Source organism: Ptychodera flava, chromosome 20 (assembly GCF_041260155.1).
Source record: "Ptychodera flava strain L36383 chromosome 20, AS_Pfla_20210202, whole genome shotgun sequence".
In the NCBI taxonomy this organism is placed as follows: Eukaryota; Metazoa; Hemichordata; class Enteropneusta; family Ptychoderidae; genus Ptychodera; species Ptychodera flava.
In genome coordinates this window covers 36,525,729-36,545,960 of record NC_091947.1, presented here as the reverse complement: position 1 = coordinate 36,545,960, position 20,232 = coordinate 36,525,729, and the positions used below count along the sequence as shown (strand labels likewise).

General features: G+C 39.8%; 1 protein-coding gene across 1 annotated transcript in view; it reads right to left on the bottom strand.

The window, feature by feature from the left end:
- LOC139120848 (uncharacterized) overlaps positions 1 to 17,092 on the bottom strand; it is a 33,235-nt gene extending 16,143 nt beyond the window's left edge. The window contains exons 1-2 of the mRNA XM_070685443.1: positions 15,751 to 17,092; positions 2,037 to 2,325 (exon numbers count right to left, since the gene is read on the bottom strand). Of these exons, the coding sequence (XP_070541544.1) occupies positions 2,037 to 2,325; positions 15,751 to 16,942 (1,481 nt within the window). The 5' untranslated portion in view covers positions 16,943 to 17,092. The remainder of the gene's footprint in view (positions 1 to 2,036; positions 2,326 to 15,750) is intronic.
- Between the last annotated feature and the right edge of the window lie 3,140 nt (positions 17,093 to 20,232).

Here is a 20,232-nt window from a genome sequence, read left to right as displayed (position 1 = left end):
ACACCTTTCTTCTCAATTCCCATTTTATAGGATTAAGAAAATTGTGCTTGATTGAGAGAAGAGAAAGGATTTTTGTAAAATTTCCACTGATTGTGTCCTCAGCCATACAGAATAATGAGATGGAAAGTAGGGAGACTAGTTGCACCTGTTTTATGAAACAAAAGGATATTGATTTTTTCCAAATAGAAAAGACAAAAGAAATTGACATGCTAACTTTTTTCAGAGAATGACAACTTCAGTTGGTCATAACTTGCTTCCCAAAACTGAGACATTTGTAGTACCTGCAGAATGTGACTTTTATGGTTATTTAATGGTTTCTTTGAAATTTATACTACAATATTTTAACGTACTTTTAATAATATATGATAATCAGTTATCGTGAGACTTCACATTATTGCTTTTATACAGAACTGTAAAAGTTATAAGAAAACTAACGTCGTTGGTACAAATCAAACAGCATTGTCAGTAATTTATTATACTGTGTACTGTTGTGACAGAGGAATGAAGTAGATAACAATATAATAATTCACCGTTTTCCCGCCAAGTTCATATTTCCCCGTTAGGTCAAGTTTGTTAAAACTAGTGAAGCACAATATGTTCCAATTTTCACTGCTATGTTGTCGTTTTCACAAAATGCAAACATTTGATACGGAAAAGTTGGGGGCGACTCGCAGCGATTTCGAAGCTGTTATCCAATTGGGTGGCTGAATCTTACCAATATAATGAAACAATACAAATAGACTCCCTAAGTGGCTGTGAATAGTGACAATCGACCAATCAGATATAACCTTGCAAACACACTGCGAGTCAGCTGAAAAGTTGAGTTGCATTTCTGTGCAGTCAACGCATTCCAGTTCAAACTATGCTGTTGATTGGCAGCATACATGACATCTTTGTTTCAGGTTTGTTTTTTTGATGCCGAAATTTCACCAGAATGTCACTTCTGTATCAAGAGATTGTGTGTAATCAGTTTGATTTGAAACAGCAATAAAAATACTGTCAGTTAAGCTCGGAAATCTTGGCTAAGTTTTGCTGTCTTTTATTGATAGTTGTCGATCAGCATCGATGTAATCAAGGTCTATGACCGTGATGTAATCAAGGCATGTCAGTTCATAAAGATTGTGAGAATATGTCTCTATATTTTTTCTTTACAAAAGTCAGTGTCTTTGATGTGTAAGTTGATTTTGAAAGTAATAGAAAGTCCCAATGGTGTTCAAAAATCGTGCATAAATGAAGTGTTCATGGCAGATAACATGGCACAGTAAGTGAGGCTACCCACAATTCTCCATGATCTGTACACACGGAGATCACTCACTGAACTGAAGCAAATTTCTTCGGTACACAGAACAACTCGGTCCATATTTCAAATTCTGGCAACATAGTTCTGATAATCATAATTTTCTGATTTCTCACTGTGAATAATGAGAAGATCAATCCCTTTCCCGCGGAGGAGATAGCAATTTTGTAATTTTGTCGACATAGATTTTTGACAGCCATACACAATATTCTCAAGGAAACTAAGGGAATAAGTTTCATCTGTGTTGGCAAAAGAAAGGGTATTGATTTTTTTTAATGTTAATAACAAAGGAAATTTGCTTGTCTGACAGGTGGTATGATGACACCACCTTAGTTGCTTATAACTTTATCTTGACAAGTGTGCAATTTTTAGCACCACCAAACATCGACTTCTCATTCAATTTGCTCTTGAATTTTAAACATAATAATAATTTTGGAACATAGTTTTGACGAATAATCCTGAACTTAAATTATAAGTTAAAAATTCTTAAGAAACTGATGAAATTGAAAAAGCCTTTAGCAAAAAATGTCTGAGTGAACAAACCAAGGGGAATTGTGGGTAGCCTCACTTACTGTGCATGGGTTGCTCGAGTATAAGCCCCTCCCCTAGTTTTACTGCTGTTTTGTGTTGCTCAACGGGGGGCTTATACTTGGACGAGTACGGTAACTTCACATTCTGATACATAATATATTATGGTAATCATAAACCCTAAACACCTCCAAGAGAAGACATCACCTACCTTAGGACAGATTCTACTTTGATAATATGTTCCCACTGATCACCCAGGTCATACAGGTACAGTAACTTATCACCCCTCTTCTGAAGAACAATACCGAGCTGCACTTTTTTATCATCATAGAACTTGTACCCATTTGTATAGACAAACATAGAATCAATGGCAGATGAGGAAACTGGGCCATACACTGCACCATCTGTCTGGTCAACAAAACAGTAGCTGTGATAGTCACCAAACCATCCCATGATAGGATTGAGTATTTTGTCATGTAGGCTGTGTAGACTGACACCACCTGTAAGAATAAAACACAACTCACTTCAGTGAGAATGTGAACAATATCATTTATTATATCATACCAGTATATTGATGGTGCAAATACAGCGATCTGATTGGTCGAGACACAAAAAGAACCATGGTATATTGGCGATATACCACGGCTGGCATACGCAAGAGCTCTCAGCTTGAACAAAATTCCGTTTTTGATGTTCCATGCCAGAATTTCAATATACTGTTATGATATAATAGCAATAAATCACATCCACCATTGGTATACCACTCGATTTTGACCAGTTCACATCATATATGCACTCACTATCTCTCGTGCATATGTGTCGTGAACTGGTCAAAATCTTGTGGAATACCATCACTGGGTGTGCTTTATTGCTTAACCCTTAAAACGCCATGCATCCGTACACGCCCAACTCACGCTGAGCGCCACGCACGGATATATCTGTACACGGCCTGAGGTTCACTCAGGCAAAGTTTGGAACTTGATTTCCCGCGTTTAACAGGTCACCTGACAAATAAATCCATTCCTTACCCTTTGAACCCACTTCAGGTCCATATAAGGACTAAAATAATGACATCATCTGTTGTAGCTACGGCAATTTCCAGTAATTTGAGCGACCTTTCGAGGAAATCGGGTCGACTATTTTTACCGTGAATATCTAATCGGATCTGGTCGCTGACTTCGCCGAAGTGAGAGACATTCTGAACGCTTTTTCCTGCTGTACATCCTAAAGACGATCGTTTTGTGACAAGTTATTGGCCATTTCTTTATAGAAATGACATATTTTGGTATTTTTTTAAGATAATTTCTGAGAAAATGAAAACTTTTTTTGATCGGCCCAACGTGATTTTGAAGTTGAACAGCAGCTTGAATGGCATCACCACGGAGCATCGCAAAGACCAGCCTCTCTGAAAGCTCAAGTTTGAGTATGTCAGTTCGGTTTTCTAGGCCAAAAACACTAATGATGAAGAAATTTTTTGCCGAAATATACCCTTTTCCTGCCGAGCGCCCTTGTCCGTTATTCTCCCAAGTCAGTAGAAAACCGCCCCATAATATGTGCCTGCAAAAGATTGGCTCTCCTGCATGTTATCCTGCCAGGCATTTTGGCAGAAATCGTCCATTTTCAGGGTAGTTTTAGCCGTACTTATACGTGTTAGACTTCGAAATTTCTACATGCCCGTAGACAGGGGAAGGAGCTCAAGGGTTGCTGCAGAAAAAAATTGAGGTCACCGGCTTTGTTTGCCCCTGGGAGTGCGTCATTTTATTGCCGTTTCATGTTTATTTTTTCGGAAATAAACTCCTTCAGTATTACGCACGTCTGCTAGGCACAAACATCACCTCACTCGTCTGTTAGTCAGAGACCCTGAGGGTTGTGCTAGGGGTGCAGAAGCACCGTCAAACCTGTCCTGTTTTCCCAGGGTAGGGTCAATTGAATACCAGTGTTCTCCCCAGGCCATTTTAGCGTAGCGGTCCCGCTACGCTTTCGCCTCTCCCCGCTACGCTTTGATTCTCCCCGCTACGCTTTAAAATATTCCCGCCATCCTTTAGTTCACACGCTAGCGCTCTGCGTAGCTACAGCTGTTGCATGCATTGTCTACACATTAGCGCTCACTGCAACTTTCAACCTCGTGGAAGAGTGGAAGGTGTGAAGTATGGTATGCGTCCAATAACTTGTCCGTAAGTGTTGAGAGGAACGTTAAAACAATAGAAGAATCGGCTGGGTTGTTCACAAGTTTTCATTCTACAAATGACTATTACGACCAACAAAGACCTTTAGTCGGTATACATCGAGGACAAGTACTCACAGAGTTAGGCGGTGTAGCACTAGCGGGGTCTTTGATCACATTCCCATGCTTTGATCAACGAAATGGACAGCAAAAGAAACAAAAGAAGCAGTTGACTAGTTAGGTTGATTATGATTTTACAACGATGATCTTTTTTTTTGTCCGAGTACGATCACGATCGCGATCGAGTTCACATTGCATAAATTCCAATATGGCGGCGGCCATGTTGGCCGACGTGTTTATAACGTGTTGACATCGATCCTGGCGTCGCGTGTGGTTCCACTCAGTGACACGTTCTCTGAAAGATTTTACACCTGATTTTCGAGTGATTCTAGTCGTACTTAGTTCATGTCTTGTGATCATCTTGGTGTTATTTTTAAAATCAAGAATCGAACGACGATGTTCAGTGGCAGTGGTAGTTACAGGGGGGGGGGGGGGGGGGGGGGGGGGCGCGGGTTGAAATTGATCTCCGCGATGAAACATTCGCGGCGTTCGTCTTTCAAAAATGATATAAAACTCAATTACATTTGAATTGTGTAAAGCTTAAACTTATGAATTTTCCTCTTTGTTGGCAATTTTTGACAATTTTATTAGCAATATATGTATTAATGAAACTCCAATCAGACGAACCATTTCTTGCTTTCAATCTGAACTTGCTGTTACTGTTTGAATCTTCTATTTTAATTGCAATTGTACTATACTGTGATGATTTATTTAAGTGTAATAAAGAGTTTCCATGATGTTCAAATTGCAACTTGTGTGTTACCAATTTGCATTTTGTTGTGAGTGTACATGAATGCGTGGGTGCATGTGCAAGCTTATATCCATATGCAAATATAAATTAATGATATGCAAATGATTATGCAAATTAGCCGCTACGCTTTTGCTTGATCCTGGGGAGAACACTGGAATACGTACCTTAAATGACTTGGCAGTGTAGCATAAAAACTACCTTTTTGCCGTTGTATTAATGACATGGCTGAGCCATTGAAGCACAGCTCAACGTAGTTCAGCCAGCTCAGTTGGGAGTTGGCTTACGAGTGTTACCGTTCATTACTGACTTAATCGAGTGGTCCTCGGTCAGGTACGGGTTTGTACCGACAGGGCTTGGGCTGCAGCTAACAGTGACACTGATAACCAGTCACTACACCCAAGTCTTCAGTCACTTTTGCGATGCACGGGTGCAACGCAATATGCTTCCATTGTTCTAGCCATCGACGTGTCCACATGCCTGGCAGCCATATTGTACTGCTAGCTGGTTTGCATAACAAAAGCAGTCCCTGCTAACTGCAGGCGGTATCCCCGTAGCATATTGACCTTATGTCACCTTTTGAATTCTCTGTACGCAAACAGCGTACGTAGTTACTAATGCGTCGGCAAGAGGATACGTTTGCCTGCAAACCAGAGCCAATACTTTGGACGATGGAATAAATAAAAAATCCAAAGCTACGTCCATTGAATGGCACGGCCAAGGCGGTGAAGGACGTTGCCTGGCTTGAACTTGCAGAGCTGAAGCCCAGCTTAGTACGTCGGACACCAGTTTGTAATGGTATTTCCGAGTCGTTCATATCCGTTCCATCGGAGGAACAAGTCGAGCCGTCCCATCAAAAATACGTTCTCATTTTCAGTCACGCACAACTGAATAAGTGACTTTCGTCTCGCACCATCGGCATATCTGCCAAGTCGTTTGCAAGAGGTAGCCTTCTAGATTAGCATTGCCGAGTTGGTCAAGTTCGGCAGCAATCTCTATAGTGCAGGCAGCCAAGTACGTCCAACTCCGCCAGAAAACGTCACCATGCTATCCTGCCAAGTCCGCTAAAAAGCGGTAAAAAAAAACCAGCCCCCCTCGGGTGTGGGGGACTGGCGGACAGGTTTCTGCACCTTTCCCTGTCTATCGACTCCCTGCGAACCCATTTCGAGGGGAAAAGGCGTTCCTTGTCAGAAAACCTCTCCTCGGATGACCCCTAAACGCACAGGGGATAGCAAAACGTAGTGCCGTCGACTTGGCAGGAAAGGGGGTACCCAAAAAGGGCCCGATTTCCACCGGGTTGGGAGAATAACGGTCACCAGTGCTTAGATTCTGGCTACACCGAATTTCAAGCGGATTTTCACCGACTTGGCAGGAAAAGGGTTAATATTGTGTCTTGGGCTATGTGTTATATGCTTTTTTGTAACTGTGTTGAAGGGTATGTGGTATTTGTATTATTGACAAATATCAACAATTGTTTGTTTGTTTATTATTTACATTTCATAAGTTCCGCTGCTGAAAATTTTCACCAAAATATGTGTCTTTTCATGACATTTAAAATGTGTAAAAGTTTGCAGGGTTTTGGACTATAAGATCTATTTTTAGAGTCTTTTATTCATTTTCAATGCATTTTGAACCAAAAATGTGCATTTTAAGCCCATTTTCCCACCCCCATTTGCTAAACCAAACATAGAAAGACTTCTCGAAGCTTCTCCATTTCCTGATCTTTGAAATTCATAGTGGTTTGGCTGGGCTTCCAATCACAGGAAACACACTGTACCTGTCTAAAAGAAGTGTAACATGTCAAGTTTATTGGTTCAAAAAGTTCTTGGCATGGGAGGCTATATTGCATGAAAGTCTACGGCGTCTTAAGGGTTTTAAACATTCCATCAAAGTAGGACTAAAGAGGTACATTAATACCTTGGTTCTTAATGTATATACTTACTTTTTTTATCAAACTTTTTGGTACAGTAACATGGTAACCAATGTGAACTTCTGAAGTCTGATCAACATCATTTCATTCATTTTTTATATACACCAAAATTACAGAAAAATTATGTAATACGCGAATAAGCTGGCAATAAGCATGTTGACCCATAGGACCAATGTAAAAACTGTATCAAAGGTATCATCGTCAAAAATACGTTCTCATTTTCAGTCACGCACAACTGAATAAGTGACTTTCGTCTCGCACCATCGGCACCATCTACCAAGTCGTTTTTAAGAGGTAGCCTTCTAGATTAGCATTGTCGAGTTGGTCAAGTTCGGCAGCAATCTCTATAGTGCCAGGCAGCCAAGTCAGTCCAACTCTGCCAGAAAACGTCACCATGCTATCCTGTCAAGTTCGCTAAAAAGCGGTAAAAAAAAACCAGCCCCCCTCCGGTGTTGGCGACTGGCGGACAGGTTTCTGCACCTTTCCCTGTCTATCGACTCCATGCGAGCCCATTTCGAGGGGAAAAGGCGTTCCTTGTCAGAAAACCTGTCCTCGGATGACCCCTAAACGCACAGGGGATAGCACAACATAGTACCGTTCCGCAGGAAACGGGGTATCGAAACGGCCCGATTTCCACGGAGTTGGCAGGATAACTGCCACCAGTGCTCAGATTCTGGCTACACCAAATTTCGAGCGGATTTTCACCGACTTGGCAGGAAAAGGGTTAAATGAGTCAATTAGTAATTAATCGACAGGATGTTGCCAAACATTTTTGCATCCTATCACAACACTGATAGATTATCGCCGGTACCATATTTTATCAAGTTTGATGCAGTGCTTCTTGACATTCACCTTAAAAACAAAAGTTCATCATCTAAATGCAAATTAGCAATTAATTTAAACGATACTGCTGAGTGTGTCATTGAATTGTATTTACAACACTATGAGATCAACATCTGTCAAATTTGATGCAGTATTTCTTGACATATCAGCCTAATTACAAAAATTCAATAATTCACATGATACTGCTACATGTCATGAAACAAATTGATGTGCATATGTATGACGTAGGTCAATGTCCTTGTACCAACTTTGAATGATATTAGCAGTGGAAATATGTCTCAGTTATGGCTCTATACATCAAAAAAACAAAAAGAAATGGCCACCAGGCAGCCATATTGCATCAGACTGTGAAACCAATTGAAATGCATATCTATTACATAATATGACAATAAATCAATGTCATTGTATCAGCTGTGGATAAAATCGGTTGATACATGTCTGCATTATGGCTGCAGACATGAAAAACTAGTAACATAAAGGCCGCCACGCAGCCATTGTATTTGATCTCACCATATCGAAGTGCATATGTATGACACAAATCAATGTCCTTGTACCATTTTGGATAAAAAAGGTTGATATGTGCCTGAGTTATGGCCCTGGACATGAAAAAACCGAAACAAAATGGCCGCCATGCAGCCATATTGGATCATATCGTGAAACAAATTGATATACATATACATGACATAAGTCAATATCCTTGTACCAACTTTAAATAAAATTGGTTGATACATGTCTGAGTTATGGTTCGGGACATGAAAAAATCGTAACAAAATGGCCGCCATGCGGCCACATTGAATCGTACCGTGAAACAAATGACTTGCCCATGTATGACAAAGGTTGATGTCCTTGTACCAACTTACAATAAAATCGGTTGATATGTGCCTGAGATATTGCTCCGTATAATTGTAACAAAATGGCCCTATTGGATTGTATCACAAACAAATTAACGTCCATATGTATGACATAAGGAGTAAGCCTTGTACCAAGTTTGAATGAAATTGCTCCAGGCATCTCTGAGATATCTGCGTGCTACAAGTACCCCCCCCCCCGACAGTGTCCCCACATCGGGGGGTGGGGATGGGGGGTGTACATAAAGGCCGCCACGCAGCTTGTACCATACAGTATGGCTGTACCTATAAACACTCAGCATGATTTTGATTTAAGGGCAAACAGATCACGGAGGATGCATTGTGACTGTTAGTCTTACCAACACACTCATCATGCAGAGCCATGCCCAAAACACACCCACATCAGAAATTTCTCCAGGTTCTCTCTCTGATTCTGATTGATGGGCACATTAATAAATCATGTGAATTTAAGTTTTACAAATTATGATTTTTTCCATGGTTTCAGCAAATTAACACTGACAAGACGACAACTAATATGCGAGATGACAACATTCAGCGATTTACAGCAATATCAAGCTGTTGTCTTGCCTTCCTCGGGAAATCTTATGTAAACCTGGCACCTGTCACAACTGGCTCAAAAGACACAAAGCTCAAGGTATATATAGACATGGTGGACCTGGCTGATCAGAGTGGCTGACGTCAGAGCAGAATGGCGGCCCTGCAACTCTGATTGTATGCTGGGGAGAACACTGCAGTGCTATGTAAATCATAAGCTCACACCTCATGCAGGTGGGTGACATGGCGCCAAGGGGTATCATGTTAATGTGATAGGGGGATTTGCACAATCATGGGTCCTGGAAAAAACACTGCCACAGTAACAACATTATTCCTTTTTGAGTCAGATAGTGGTGATCATTAAACTCATTAAACTTTGCAAAGCTATACATTGATACCGTACTAATGCAAGCATACCAATCTAATCATAAGTTGCACAAATTTCCTACCCAAAAAGTAATACACGTCTTGACCTCACACAATCAACAACTTGTTCAACTACACTAATTATTTGCATCACGTTACGCATCTGCTTGCGATATCTTGTTTATTATACGTACCATATGGAATAATTAACACCAAGAGGTGTATATCTTTGACAAATGATGATGAATATAATAATTTTATAAAATACCTGTAATCTGCCAGAGAAGTCAAATGTACACCAGTAGTTTTGAGGATGATGCTTCTTTGGCCCCGAATCAATTGATGGAAGGGTCAGTCTGCAATTGTCATAGCAACAACTACGCTGTGCAATATTTTATATTCTGCCTATTCACTTCCTCATCCACATCTACATGTACGATCTGACCAAGTTCAAGATGCAGGGGTATAGGCCCCACGCCACTCATGAATACGTACACAAATACGTGAAAGGATTTGTCTTACTTGTAAACTTCCTGTCACAGTCCCTTCATCACTCTGTTCCTGTGTACCATTTCATAACACAATCAAAATTGTTATGTAGGTCATTTCCCCCACACTCATCATGACCTGAGTTCAATTAGTCTAGAACATTCTCAAGGTCACTGCCCTTGATGACCTCACAACCTTGAATTCAATTAGTCATGTTTGGAATGTTCTGGAAAGTTGATTAGTTGTGTAAGGGAGATAATTTTAGAACAGTAATTAGCATGTCAATAAAAGTTCTAGATTGTTCTTATATGCCTTTATAAAAGGGACGTGCACAGCTTCCAGTCAGACTTTTGGGATCGTGTCTCTTGTGTTTACTAAACTCCAGCAGTAGTCATTCTCAAGACTTTCAAGACCTTCACTGTCAACGCTGGATTTATACTGTGGACTTTGTGCAGCTTCAAGCCTGCAAGCCAAAGGACTGTTCATTCATCCGACTGACTGTTACAACTCTGAGACTGGAGCTTTGCCGTCCCAGCTGAGATAAGTAGTCTGTACACTTTTAAAGCTTGTACTCTGTCCCTGACTTAGCAATTAGTTTTGTTTTCGTAATAAATTTTGTTTAAACGTAAACTGCTGAGTTCACCCTTTTGTTCGTTTTCTCTGCACGTAACAAATTGGGGGCTCGTCCGGGATACGAATATTTTGAGCCGTTTGACAACATTTTGCTACCTTTTCAAAACTACTGTATACTGTGAACTCAGCAAAATTCAATCATGGCGGAATTCAAGCCAGACGAATTTATGGATGACCTTGATCAGGACACATTTAATTCCTCAGAAAAGACAACCTCATAGCACTGGCCAATTTCCTTAAAGTAGATGTCAAAAGATCTATGCGCAAGCGAGAAATACAGTTCAAGATTGCAAAACATTTAGTTAATTCTGGCCATTTTGAGGAGTCTGCCTTAAAAGATTATGAGCCTGAGTCTTCCTTCGAACTCAAAAAATTGGAATTAGAAATACAGGCAGATTTCGAGCTAAAAAAATTGGCATTAGAAAAAGAAAAAGAATTACAAATGAAAGAAAAAGAATTACAAATGGAAAAGGAGAGACAGGCATTAGAAAAAGAAAAAATACAAATGCAGTTAGAAATGGAAGAAAGACAGAAAGAGAGGGAATTGGAAATGAAAGAAAAAGAATTGCAAATGGAAGAAAGACAAAGGGAGAAAGAAAGAGAGGAAAAAGAAAAGGAAAGAGAATTAGCAGAACACCGACTGCAGTTAGAAATGAGACGTTTAGAGCTTGGACAGTCAGGAAAATTCTTCCCTTCAGACAAGTTTGACATCACTAAGCATTTCAGGTTAGTTCCCCCTTTCCAAGAAAAGGATGTCGATAAATATTTCCTTCATTTTGAGAAAATTGCTCAGAGTCTGAACTGGCCTAAGGAGTCCTGGTCTATGCTTTTGCAGAGTGCTTTGGTGGGTAAAGCCAGAGAAATTTACATTCAGTTGTCAGTAGAGCAGGCTTCAAATTATGATTCTGTGAAGGAATTAATTCTCAAGGGCTATGAGTTGGTGCCTGAAGCTTATCGTCAGAAATTTAGGGATTGTGAGAAGGTGAAGGATCAAACTTATGTTGAATTTGCTCGAACAAAAGAACAACTGTTTGATCGTTGGTGTTCTTCTGAAAAGGTCAGTCAGAATTATGACAATTACGACAGCTTGTTTTGATTGAGGAATTTAAAAGGTGCATCCGGAGTGACATCAAGACGTTTATCAATGAACAAAAGGCAGATACATTGGAGGTTGCTGCACGTTTGTCCGATGATTATTCATTGACCCACAAATCTTCATTTCTCAGCAAACCATCCCAGTCCTTTTCATACAGAAACAATGCAGGTAAATTTAACTCGTCCTTTTCATCCAAGAATTTCTCAAAGGACAGTAGAAAATCAAATGACAACAGTTCACAAAATTCAAGTAACACTCCACATCATCAGATCCCAAGTCTCAATCTCCTTCTGACAAACAGTTCGGTACACTTTCTTGTAATTATTGTAAGAAAGACGGCCATTTAATGTCAGATTGTTTCAAATTGAAAAGAAAACGTGAAGGTCAAAGTGGTCAAAGTGGATCTAAGCCCACCGGCTTTATTTCTTCATCAACTCGATTAGAGTCTAATAATGTGTGCAACACATTTTCTGAGGTTAAACCCTCTCATCCCCAATTAATGAGGTCAAGGTCAATTCTTCTCAAGATAGCATTATGGGTATTTTCGAGCCATTTATTCATAATGGTTTTATATCACTTTCTAGTGATTTTTCTTCCGCTACCCCTGTCAAAATTTTAAGAGATACCGGGGCTTCCCAGTCTCTTTTGTTGGCAGATACCCTGCCGTTTTCTGAAAAGTCATTTTCAGGTTCTAAAGTTCTTATTAAGGGGGTAGATTGCAATGACTTTATTCCTGTTCCTCTCCATAATGTCTATTTGTCTTCGGACTTTGTTTCTGGACCTGTGGCTTTAGGTATTAGGCCTTTTTTGCCTTTTGAAGGGATTCACCTTCTTCTTGGAAACGACCTTGCTGGGGACAAGGTCATTACTAATCCACTTGTGACTGATAATCCTAGTTTAGATCAAAATCCAGAGCCAATAGAGGAAGACATTCCGGCCTTTTCCCATCATGTGCCATTACTCGAGCCATGTCAAAGAAAACTTCTGAGAATCAAAATACTCTCAAAAATAATGTCACAGATGTTGACTTAAATGACACCTTTCTCAGTCAGGTGTTTGACACGGATCATTCCGTTATCCCTCGTGGATTTGAAACTTCCAGTAAAACTTCTGCTGACCAAAGTCAGACATTTTCTAGATCAAATCTCATTGCAGAACAACACAAAGACCCAGATATTTTGTCTTTGTTTGACAGGGTAGATGATGAAGGTAAAACTTCAGATAGCTCTGTTTCCTATTATACAAAATCTGGTATTCTCATGCGTAAATGGAGACCTCCAGATGTTTTGGTTGATGACGATTGGGCTATAAAACATCAAATTGTGGTGTCCAAAGCCCTATCGTGCTGAAATATTGCGCCTGGCCCATAAAACGCCCTGGGCTGGTCACTTAGGAGTCAGGAAAACTTATCATAAAATTCTCAGTCACTTTGTTGGCCTAATCTCAGGCAGGATGTAGCACATTTCTGTAAAACTTGTCACACATGTCAAATGGTAGGAAAGCCAAATCAGACCATTCCAAAGGCCCCTTTACAACCAATTCCTGCATTTCAAGAACCATTTAGTAGGATACTAATAGACTGTGTTGGGCCCCTACCAAAAACAAGATCAGGAAATGAGTATATGTTGACAATTATGTGTACATCAACCGGTTCCCAGAAGCCATACCACTGAGAAATATAAGACAAAGACTATAGTGAGAGCTTTAGTCAAATTTTTCACTTTATTTGGCCTCCCTAAATGTGTCCAGTCCGATCAAGGCTCCAACTTTATGTCTGGTATTTTTCAACAAGTAATGGATCAGCTAGCATTAAACAGTATAGGTCATCCGCCTATCATCCAGAAAGTCAGGGTGCTCTTGAGAGATTTCATCAAACTTTGAAAAACATGATTAGGACCTACTGTTTTGACACAGAGAAGCAGTGGGATGAAGGAATTCATTTTCTGCTCTTTGCTGTTAGAGAGTCAATTCAAGAGTCTCTTGGTTTTAGCCCATTTGAGCTTGTATTTGGACATACAGTCCGTGGCCCACTTAAGCTCGTTAAAGAGAAATTCCTGTCAGACGATGATGATTGTCTGAATATTTTACAATATGTGTCAGATTTTCGTACAAAACTCTCTAAAGCATGTGAATTAGCCAGAGAAAATCTTGAGTCATCTCAGCAGTCAATGAAAACCAAATATGATAAAAACACCTCAAAACGGAAGTTTGAACCAGGTCAAAAAGTTCTTGTTCTACTTCCGGTTCCTGGCAAACCACTCCATGCTCGTTACTTTGGGCCATATCTAATTGATAAGAAATTGAGTGATTTAAATTACATCATAATAACACCTGACAGGCGAAAACAAAAACAGCTATGTCACATAAATATGCTTAAGCCATATTTGGATAGGGATAATCCTACTATAACTCAGCCTGTCAGTACCGTCAGTTCTGGCCATTATGAAGATAGTGATACTGAAACTGACTTGAGTGAAAATACTCTAAACTCAAAGCTGGGCTCGGTCAAGCTTCAGAACTCAGAAATCCTGGAGAAGCTGGAGTCTACAAAGTTGGCACACCTCCAGCCAGAACAACAACAACAGGTGAAAGAACTGCTCCACGAATATAAACACCTGTTTCAAGATGTTCCAACGAGGACAAACATCATCTACCACAACGAAGATGTCTGCGACAGTAATCCAGTGGAACAACATCCAGACGGACTGAATCCTGCGAAAGCGGAATATCTCCAGGAGGAAGCCAAGTATTTGCCGAACAATGACTTTATCGAACTCAGTAAAAATAACCGGACTTTGCCGTGCATACTTTATGCCAAATTCAGTGCCATTTCAAGTTTTCCAACAACAAATTGCAAGAAGATAGTCATGGGACATCCTGTTTGCTACTTTTCACACAAATTTAACAAATCTCAGAGAAACTACTCTACAATTGAAACAGAGTGTTTATCTTTGATATTAGCTTTACAGCATTTGAAGTTTATGTTACTTCTTCAAATCAGCCAATAGTGGTTTATATTGATCACAACCCTCTTGTTTTTCTGCAGAAATTTAAAGGCAAAAATCAGAGATTGCTAAGATGGAGTTTAATGTTACAGGAGTTTAATCTTGACATTAGACATATCAAAGGCAGAGACAATTTAATTGCAGACTGTCTCTCTCGTATTTAGAGTTTATTGTTGTTCACTTTCAAGAAATTTTACTTTAGAGTACAACAAAATTTGAGTACTTAAATCCTTTTCAAGATTACATTTCTAAAAGAAAGATTTTTCTTTGAAAAATTTTCTTTTTTTGAAGAGGGGGTGTGTTATGTAGGTCATTTCCCCCACACTCATCATGACCTGAGTTCAATTAGTCTAGAACATTCTCAAGGTCACTGCCCTTGATGACCTCACAACCTTGAATTCAATTAGTCATGTTTGGAATGTTCTGGAAAGTTGATTAGTTGTGTAAGAGAGATAATTTTAGAACAGTAATTAGCATGTCAATAAAAGTTCTAGATTGTTCTTATATGCCTTTATAAAAGGGACGTGCACAGCTTCCAGTCAGACTTTTGGGATCGTGTCTCTTGTGTGTTACTAAACTCCAGCAGTAGTCATTCTCAAGACTTTTCAAGACCTTCACTGTCAACGCTGGATTTATACTGTGGACTTTGTGCAGCTTCAAGCCTGCAAGCCAAAGGACTGTTCATTCATCCGACTGACTGTTACAACTCTGAGACTGGAGCTTTGCCGTCCCAGCTGAGATAAGTAGTCTGTACACTTTTAAGCTTGTACTCTGTCCCTGACTTAGCAATTAGTTTTGTTTTCGTAATAAATTTGTTTAAACGTAAACTGCTGAGTTCACCCTTTTGTTCGTTTTCTCTGCACGTAATCAAAATACAAACTTTGATTCCACAGCTATTTACTTTACGGCTTTAGAATGGTGCAAAACGTGATAAGGTGGTCAATGGAGGTAAAATGATTTTAACTCACGCTACCATCGTGGGACTGTGATGTAGCTTTTTACTTACTATTGTCACATTCACGGGGATTCTGGCATAGCGGAGGGGCAATGTGAAAATTTGCTGGCTCTTGGTAGCAGAGACCTCACATAAAGTTTTACAAAGCAACTGGCAAAAACTAGGAGACTTACCGGACACTTTGAATCTTCGATAGATCTCTGGTCTTATTCCAGAGAGGGAAACTTTGAGAATGTAGTCTCTGGTCAGAAACTCTCGACTTTTGCTCGACAGACATTTTGCCTTCTTCTCGATGAGTCTTTCCACAAACTGCACTTCCGGTAGCCCTCTGTACTTGAACTGTGCACCATCTCCTCCGCCTGTTGCGCAGTACTTGAACCAATCGTTCGAGTAGTATTGCTCGATATCCCTCCTGCGATTCAGTACTTTCTTATCAGTGTACCAGCTCAATTTGTGTAGACCCCAAATTTCGAAATGCTTAGTGGCCGGGTCTGGCCCACATGGAATAAATTCATCTGGGTCATTATAGAAGACAGGATGCAAGGTGGACAAATTATCCAGGGGATGAACTTTCACAAATTTCGGTCGAGAGTAAGGCCGCGTAAGGCCGGTCGCACCGGCCAACTGACAGTCGTGTTGGGTGACACGGAGGGCACAGGTGTCACCTGAAGCTGTATGCACTGCCGAGTCGTAGACACCGTGGGCCACAGCCATATACATCATTCGTCTGCCGAGCCTACCCCAATGAGAAGACATTTTATCGACTCTTTCAAATGATGGTATGTTGGCACTGTCAAGGATTTCCTTCCCTGCCCTTGTGGTGGATAGCATTGGTACCATTCCGCCAGACTGGTGATTGTTATTGTTCCACCACCAAGGTTTTTCTTCTTTTGAGCTCGAAGCATTCCCCTTTCCTTTACTTTTCTTCTTCCCTCTCTTCCGCCTGTTATTATCACCATCATCTCTGGCCGGGGCACTAGGTCTAAATGTACGACGTGTGTCCTTTGTACCAGGTTTGATTGCGCCCGGTTCCGTCGGACTGCCCCGTTTCTTCTCGACTTCAGTAACAGACTGCTGCAACGGCTTGCGTTTGCCGCTTCTCTTTTGCAGGGGCATTTGAGCCTGTTGTTGGTTAGGCCGTTGAGATGGACTTCTATCGTTGAAGGGCATACGACATTCTCTGCGACAAGCGGGACAATTACAGCAGGTCTCGGGCTCAGAGTCGCTGGGCTCAGAGTCGCTGTTGACATCCGGCTCATAGGAGTCATGGTGCTCTTCCATTATTCGGCGTCGTATTTCATCGTGTTCATCTTCCGAGCTACTAACCTCCAACTTGTCCCACTTCGAGTAATCAATTTGGGACATTCTGTTTCTGATTAAAGGAACCAAAAGAAGCGTCGACAAAGTTTGAAACAAATAAGTACGTTTAGAAGCGATTTTGGTGAAAGGTTTATAAGACGACACTAGAAGTTCTCCATCAGTCGATCACATGCGGGATATGCCAACTTGACTGGAGTGATTACTTTTCTGCAGTTTCAAGATTCGAAAGTTAAAATTAATAATTACTGTAAAAAGCTGCAGATAAATACAAAGTTTATCATAAAATCATAAATTCATAAAATATTTTATTCACAAAACGATATCAACTTAAGGAAATTTATCGTTTGAAATGTTGTGTACTTTCGAAATAGGTGCTGAATATGCAGTATGACCTATCGGCCACGAACAGTAGCGAGATATAACGATCCTTGCGACAGAATGTATGATAAATTACAAAGACAGCACAGCAATTTTATCCTATAAGTTTATCAGTTGGTTATATATTAGAATTTTTGAATTGACGGCAGTCTGTGTTCTGCAATTAACCCCCCTCCAAAAAAAAAATAAAAATAAAAAATAAAAATTCCCACTCGGTGCGTAATCTGCCGGGGAAGTTTTCCAGTCTCAAACTCTTGGTGGTGCGTTTGTGCTGTTCAGACATACCTCATCACAGCTCATGAATATTCATAGCAACAATGTGAACAAATACAGGCAAACATCATTGCTTCTTCAAAACCAATCAATAACATAGCCACATGTTTCTGAAATTAGAATCTCTTTCGTTTCGTTTTCGGATTCATCTCTCAATAAACATAACTAACGCGATTAGCTATTTTTTTACTCCTATTGCCATCTTTATTTCGTAACTGTCTCAACTTGTACAACATAGGCTACATAGGCCTACTAATTAATTATCAATGAAATGAAATTAAATGAAACTATGCATTTCTTGCTGAATTTGTTGAACTTCAAGAAGCGAAACCCAGAATACCTATTTTTTATGAAATTACAGCCACATGTCTGCAAGACTTATTTATCAAGGTCTCTAGTGTTTTTACGCATTTTTTTCAAAAGAAATCTTAGTAATCCAAATACCACATGTAAGAGGATGCATTTGTATACCTAATAGCATTTAAAGTGGCTGAAGTGGGCACGTACATACAATGAGAGTACCTGTAGTAAATACATGTGATACGGACTGGTCAGTTTATTTGGCCTGGCGAGAGATGGTGGATTTTTTAAAATCAAAAAGTGATGACACGCCATACCCCATGGGAAATAGAAAAACACGATGACCACCATGCCAACTTTTGAAAATCGGGAAACCGGTAATAAACCGAGCGAAAGATAACAAAAATGTGAACACACTGGCACACAGGTACATGAAAAAAGTTCTCTGAATATCATTATGTTGTGTAAATAGGCGTTGAATTATATGTACTGTGTGTTTTCAGCACAAAAATAGATGCAAAAATATAAAATAGTAACAAAAATATTTATTTAACAATCCGAGACATTCACTTTGGTGACAGACATAAAGATAAAATATTATTCTATAAATGTGGCTAATATCTACAAAGGATAAACAGAAACACTGATTCAATCGCTTCGAGACTGAATGTATAGGTATTCAACTAAAATGGTACTATGGGCAGACGGAAGATACAAAAATAGCGAAGGAATTCTTTTAAACAAAGTGCTAAAGTGGGTTCCTTATAGGTGTGATTCTATGTTATTTTTTGAGGGCGATAACTAACCGGGTATTCCACATTTTGCATAAAAATTCAGTACACATATCATATGGAGGGATCATACAATCAGCACTTTTTTGATCAGATACTGACTGAAGGTGTCAACCGGCCAAAATCAAACGACCATTTCAGGGCCAAGGGTCAAACTGAATATAGATGGCAGAACACCACCACTACCTACAACACGTTTACGGTTAGCTGCAATAATTATACTTCCTGATATAATACGCACAAGTCTTTTCTGAATGACAAATATATCTGAAAGATATAATTTGATACCCCATACCTCTAGACCAAAAGAGATACGAGGTAAAATGAAGGCATTACACAGCATAACTGAAATTGTTTGCTGGACTATACCTCGATTTATAAAATATACCAGTTAATCTACAAATCTTTTTTTTTCAAAAACATTCTGTTTCGAGGCGCGTACTGCCATAATTTGCAGCCCCAAACTTTGCACCACAGTGTGACTCATCAAGCGACCATGAGCAAGCCACCGTTACAAAATGTAATATTCAATAGATGAAGCCGCCCGTCCAGGTCCCTGATATTAGTTTCGATATTGTTCATTGTTAGATACAATCATAACGACCGGCCGCTCATGTATCTCTCTGTAATGAGATTCACAAACATTTATGTAAGCACTTCTATATCCTGCAATATTTCAGATACACGAATTATCCGACACTCCAATAAGAGTAAAATCATTTACAAACGCCTTGATCTATACAAGGCTCGGATTAAAGTTCCATTAGCTGTATCTTCTGGCGATTTTTCCGTTAGTTTTGATTTGAAATGATCATTGGCTCATGTTGAATAGCCTGTCAAATAACAGAGAATCGCATATCATTCGGAAACATTACGTGCCCTACAACTAAATAACATGTGATTTTTTACAACGAAATTTTCAATTTTGTCCGGACAGAAATACAAACTCTGTTGACACGCGGATTGCAACGTAGGCATTCTTCTGCACCTGCACGAGCCATTTACAGCAATTCAAAATAGATATTCATTACTTATGCCCGGTACTTACGTCGTTGTCCATTGTCCGCGCACGTTGCGTAGCCAGATGTCTGGCAATCCACGACGCAATGTTGTTTTGATCCCGCAATAAACGTGAACTTGTACATCTGGCGTGATCGCGGCGTCAACATTATCTGCGTTCTCCCCAGCACGCTGAGCATGCCAGACGTCAACAAACGAGCTCGGAAGGGCAACACGTTTGAACAAAAAGTAGCAGTTTTATGTGGCTATAACATCACTAATCATGTTTGTTTCTTCGTAAAACAACATTTTGCAACAAATATGAGCCTCCAACATGGAATTTTCCGAGGTAAAAAATGGTCAAAAGTTACAAATAATGGCCCTTTAAAATTTCCTTGGCATAAAGTAAAACTAAATCAAAGTCTTGGAAATTTTCTGTTTCGTCTACTATACATACTTGAGATACTTAAAAGCGACATCGAATAAATATATAAATAAACATATTAATCGATAAAATTAATAGACAAATTAAAAAGATGCGCCCGTTCTTCAGAAATTTTCAGTTGAATCGTTTTTACGAATACCAGACACGTT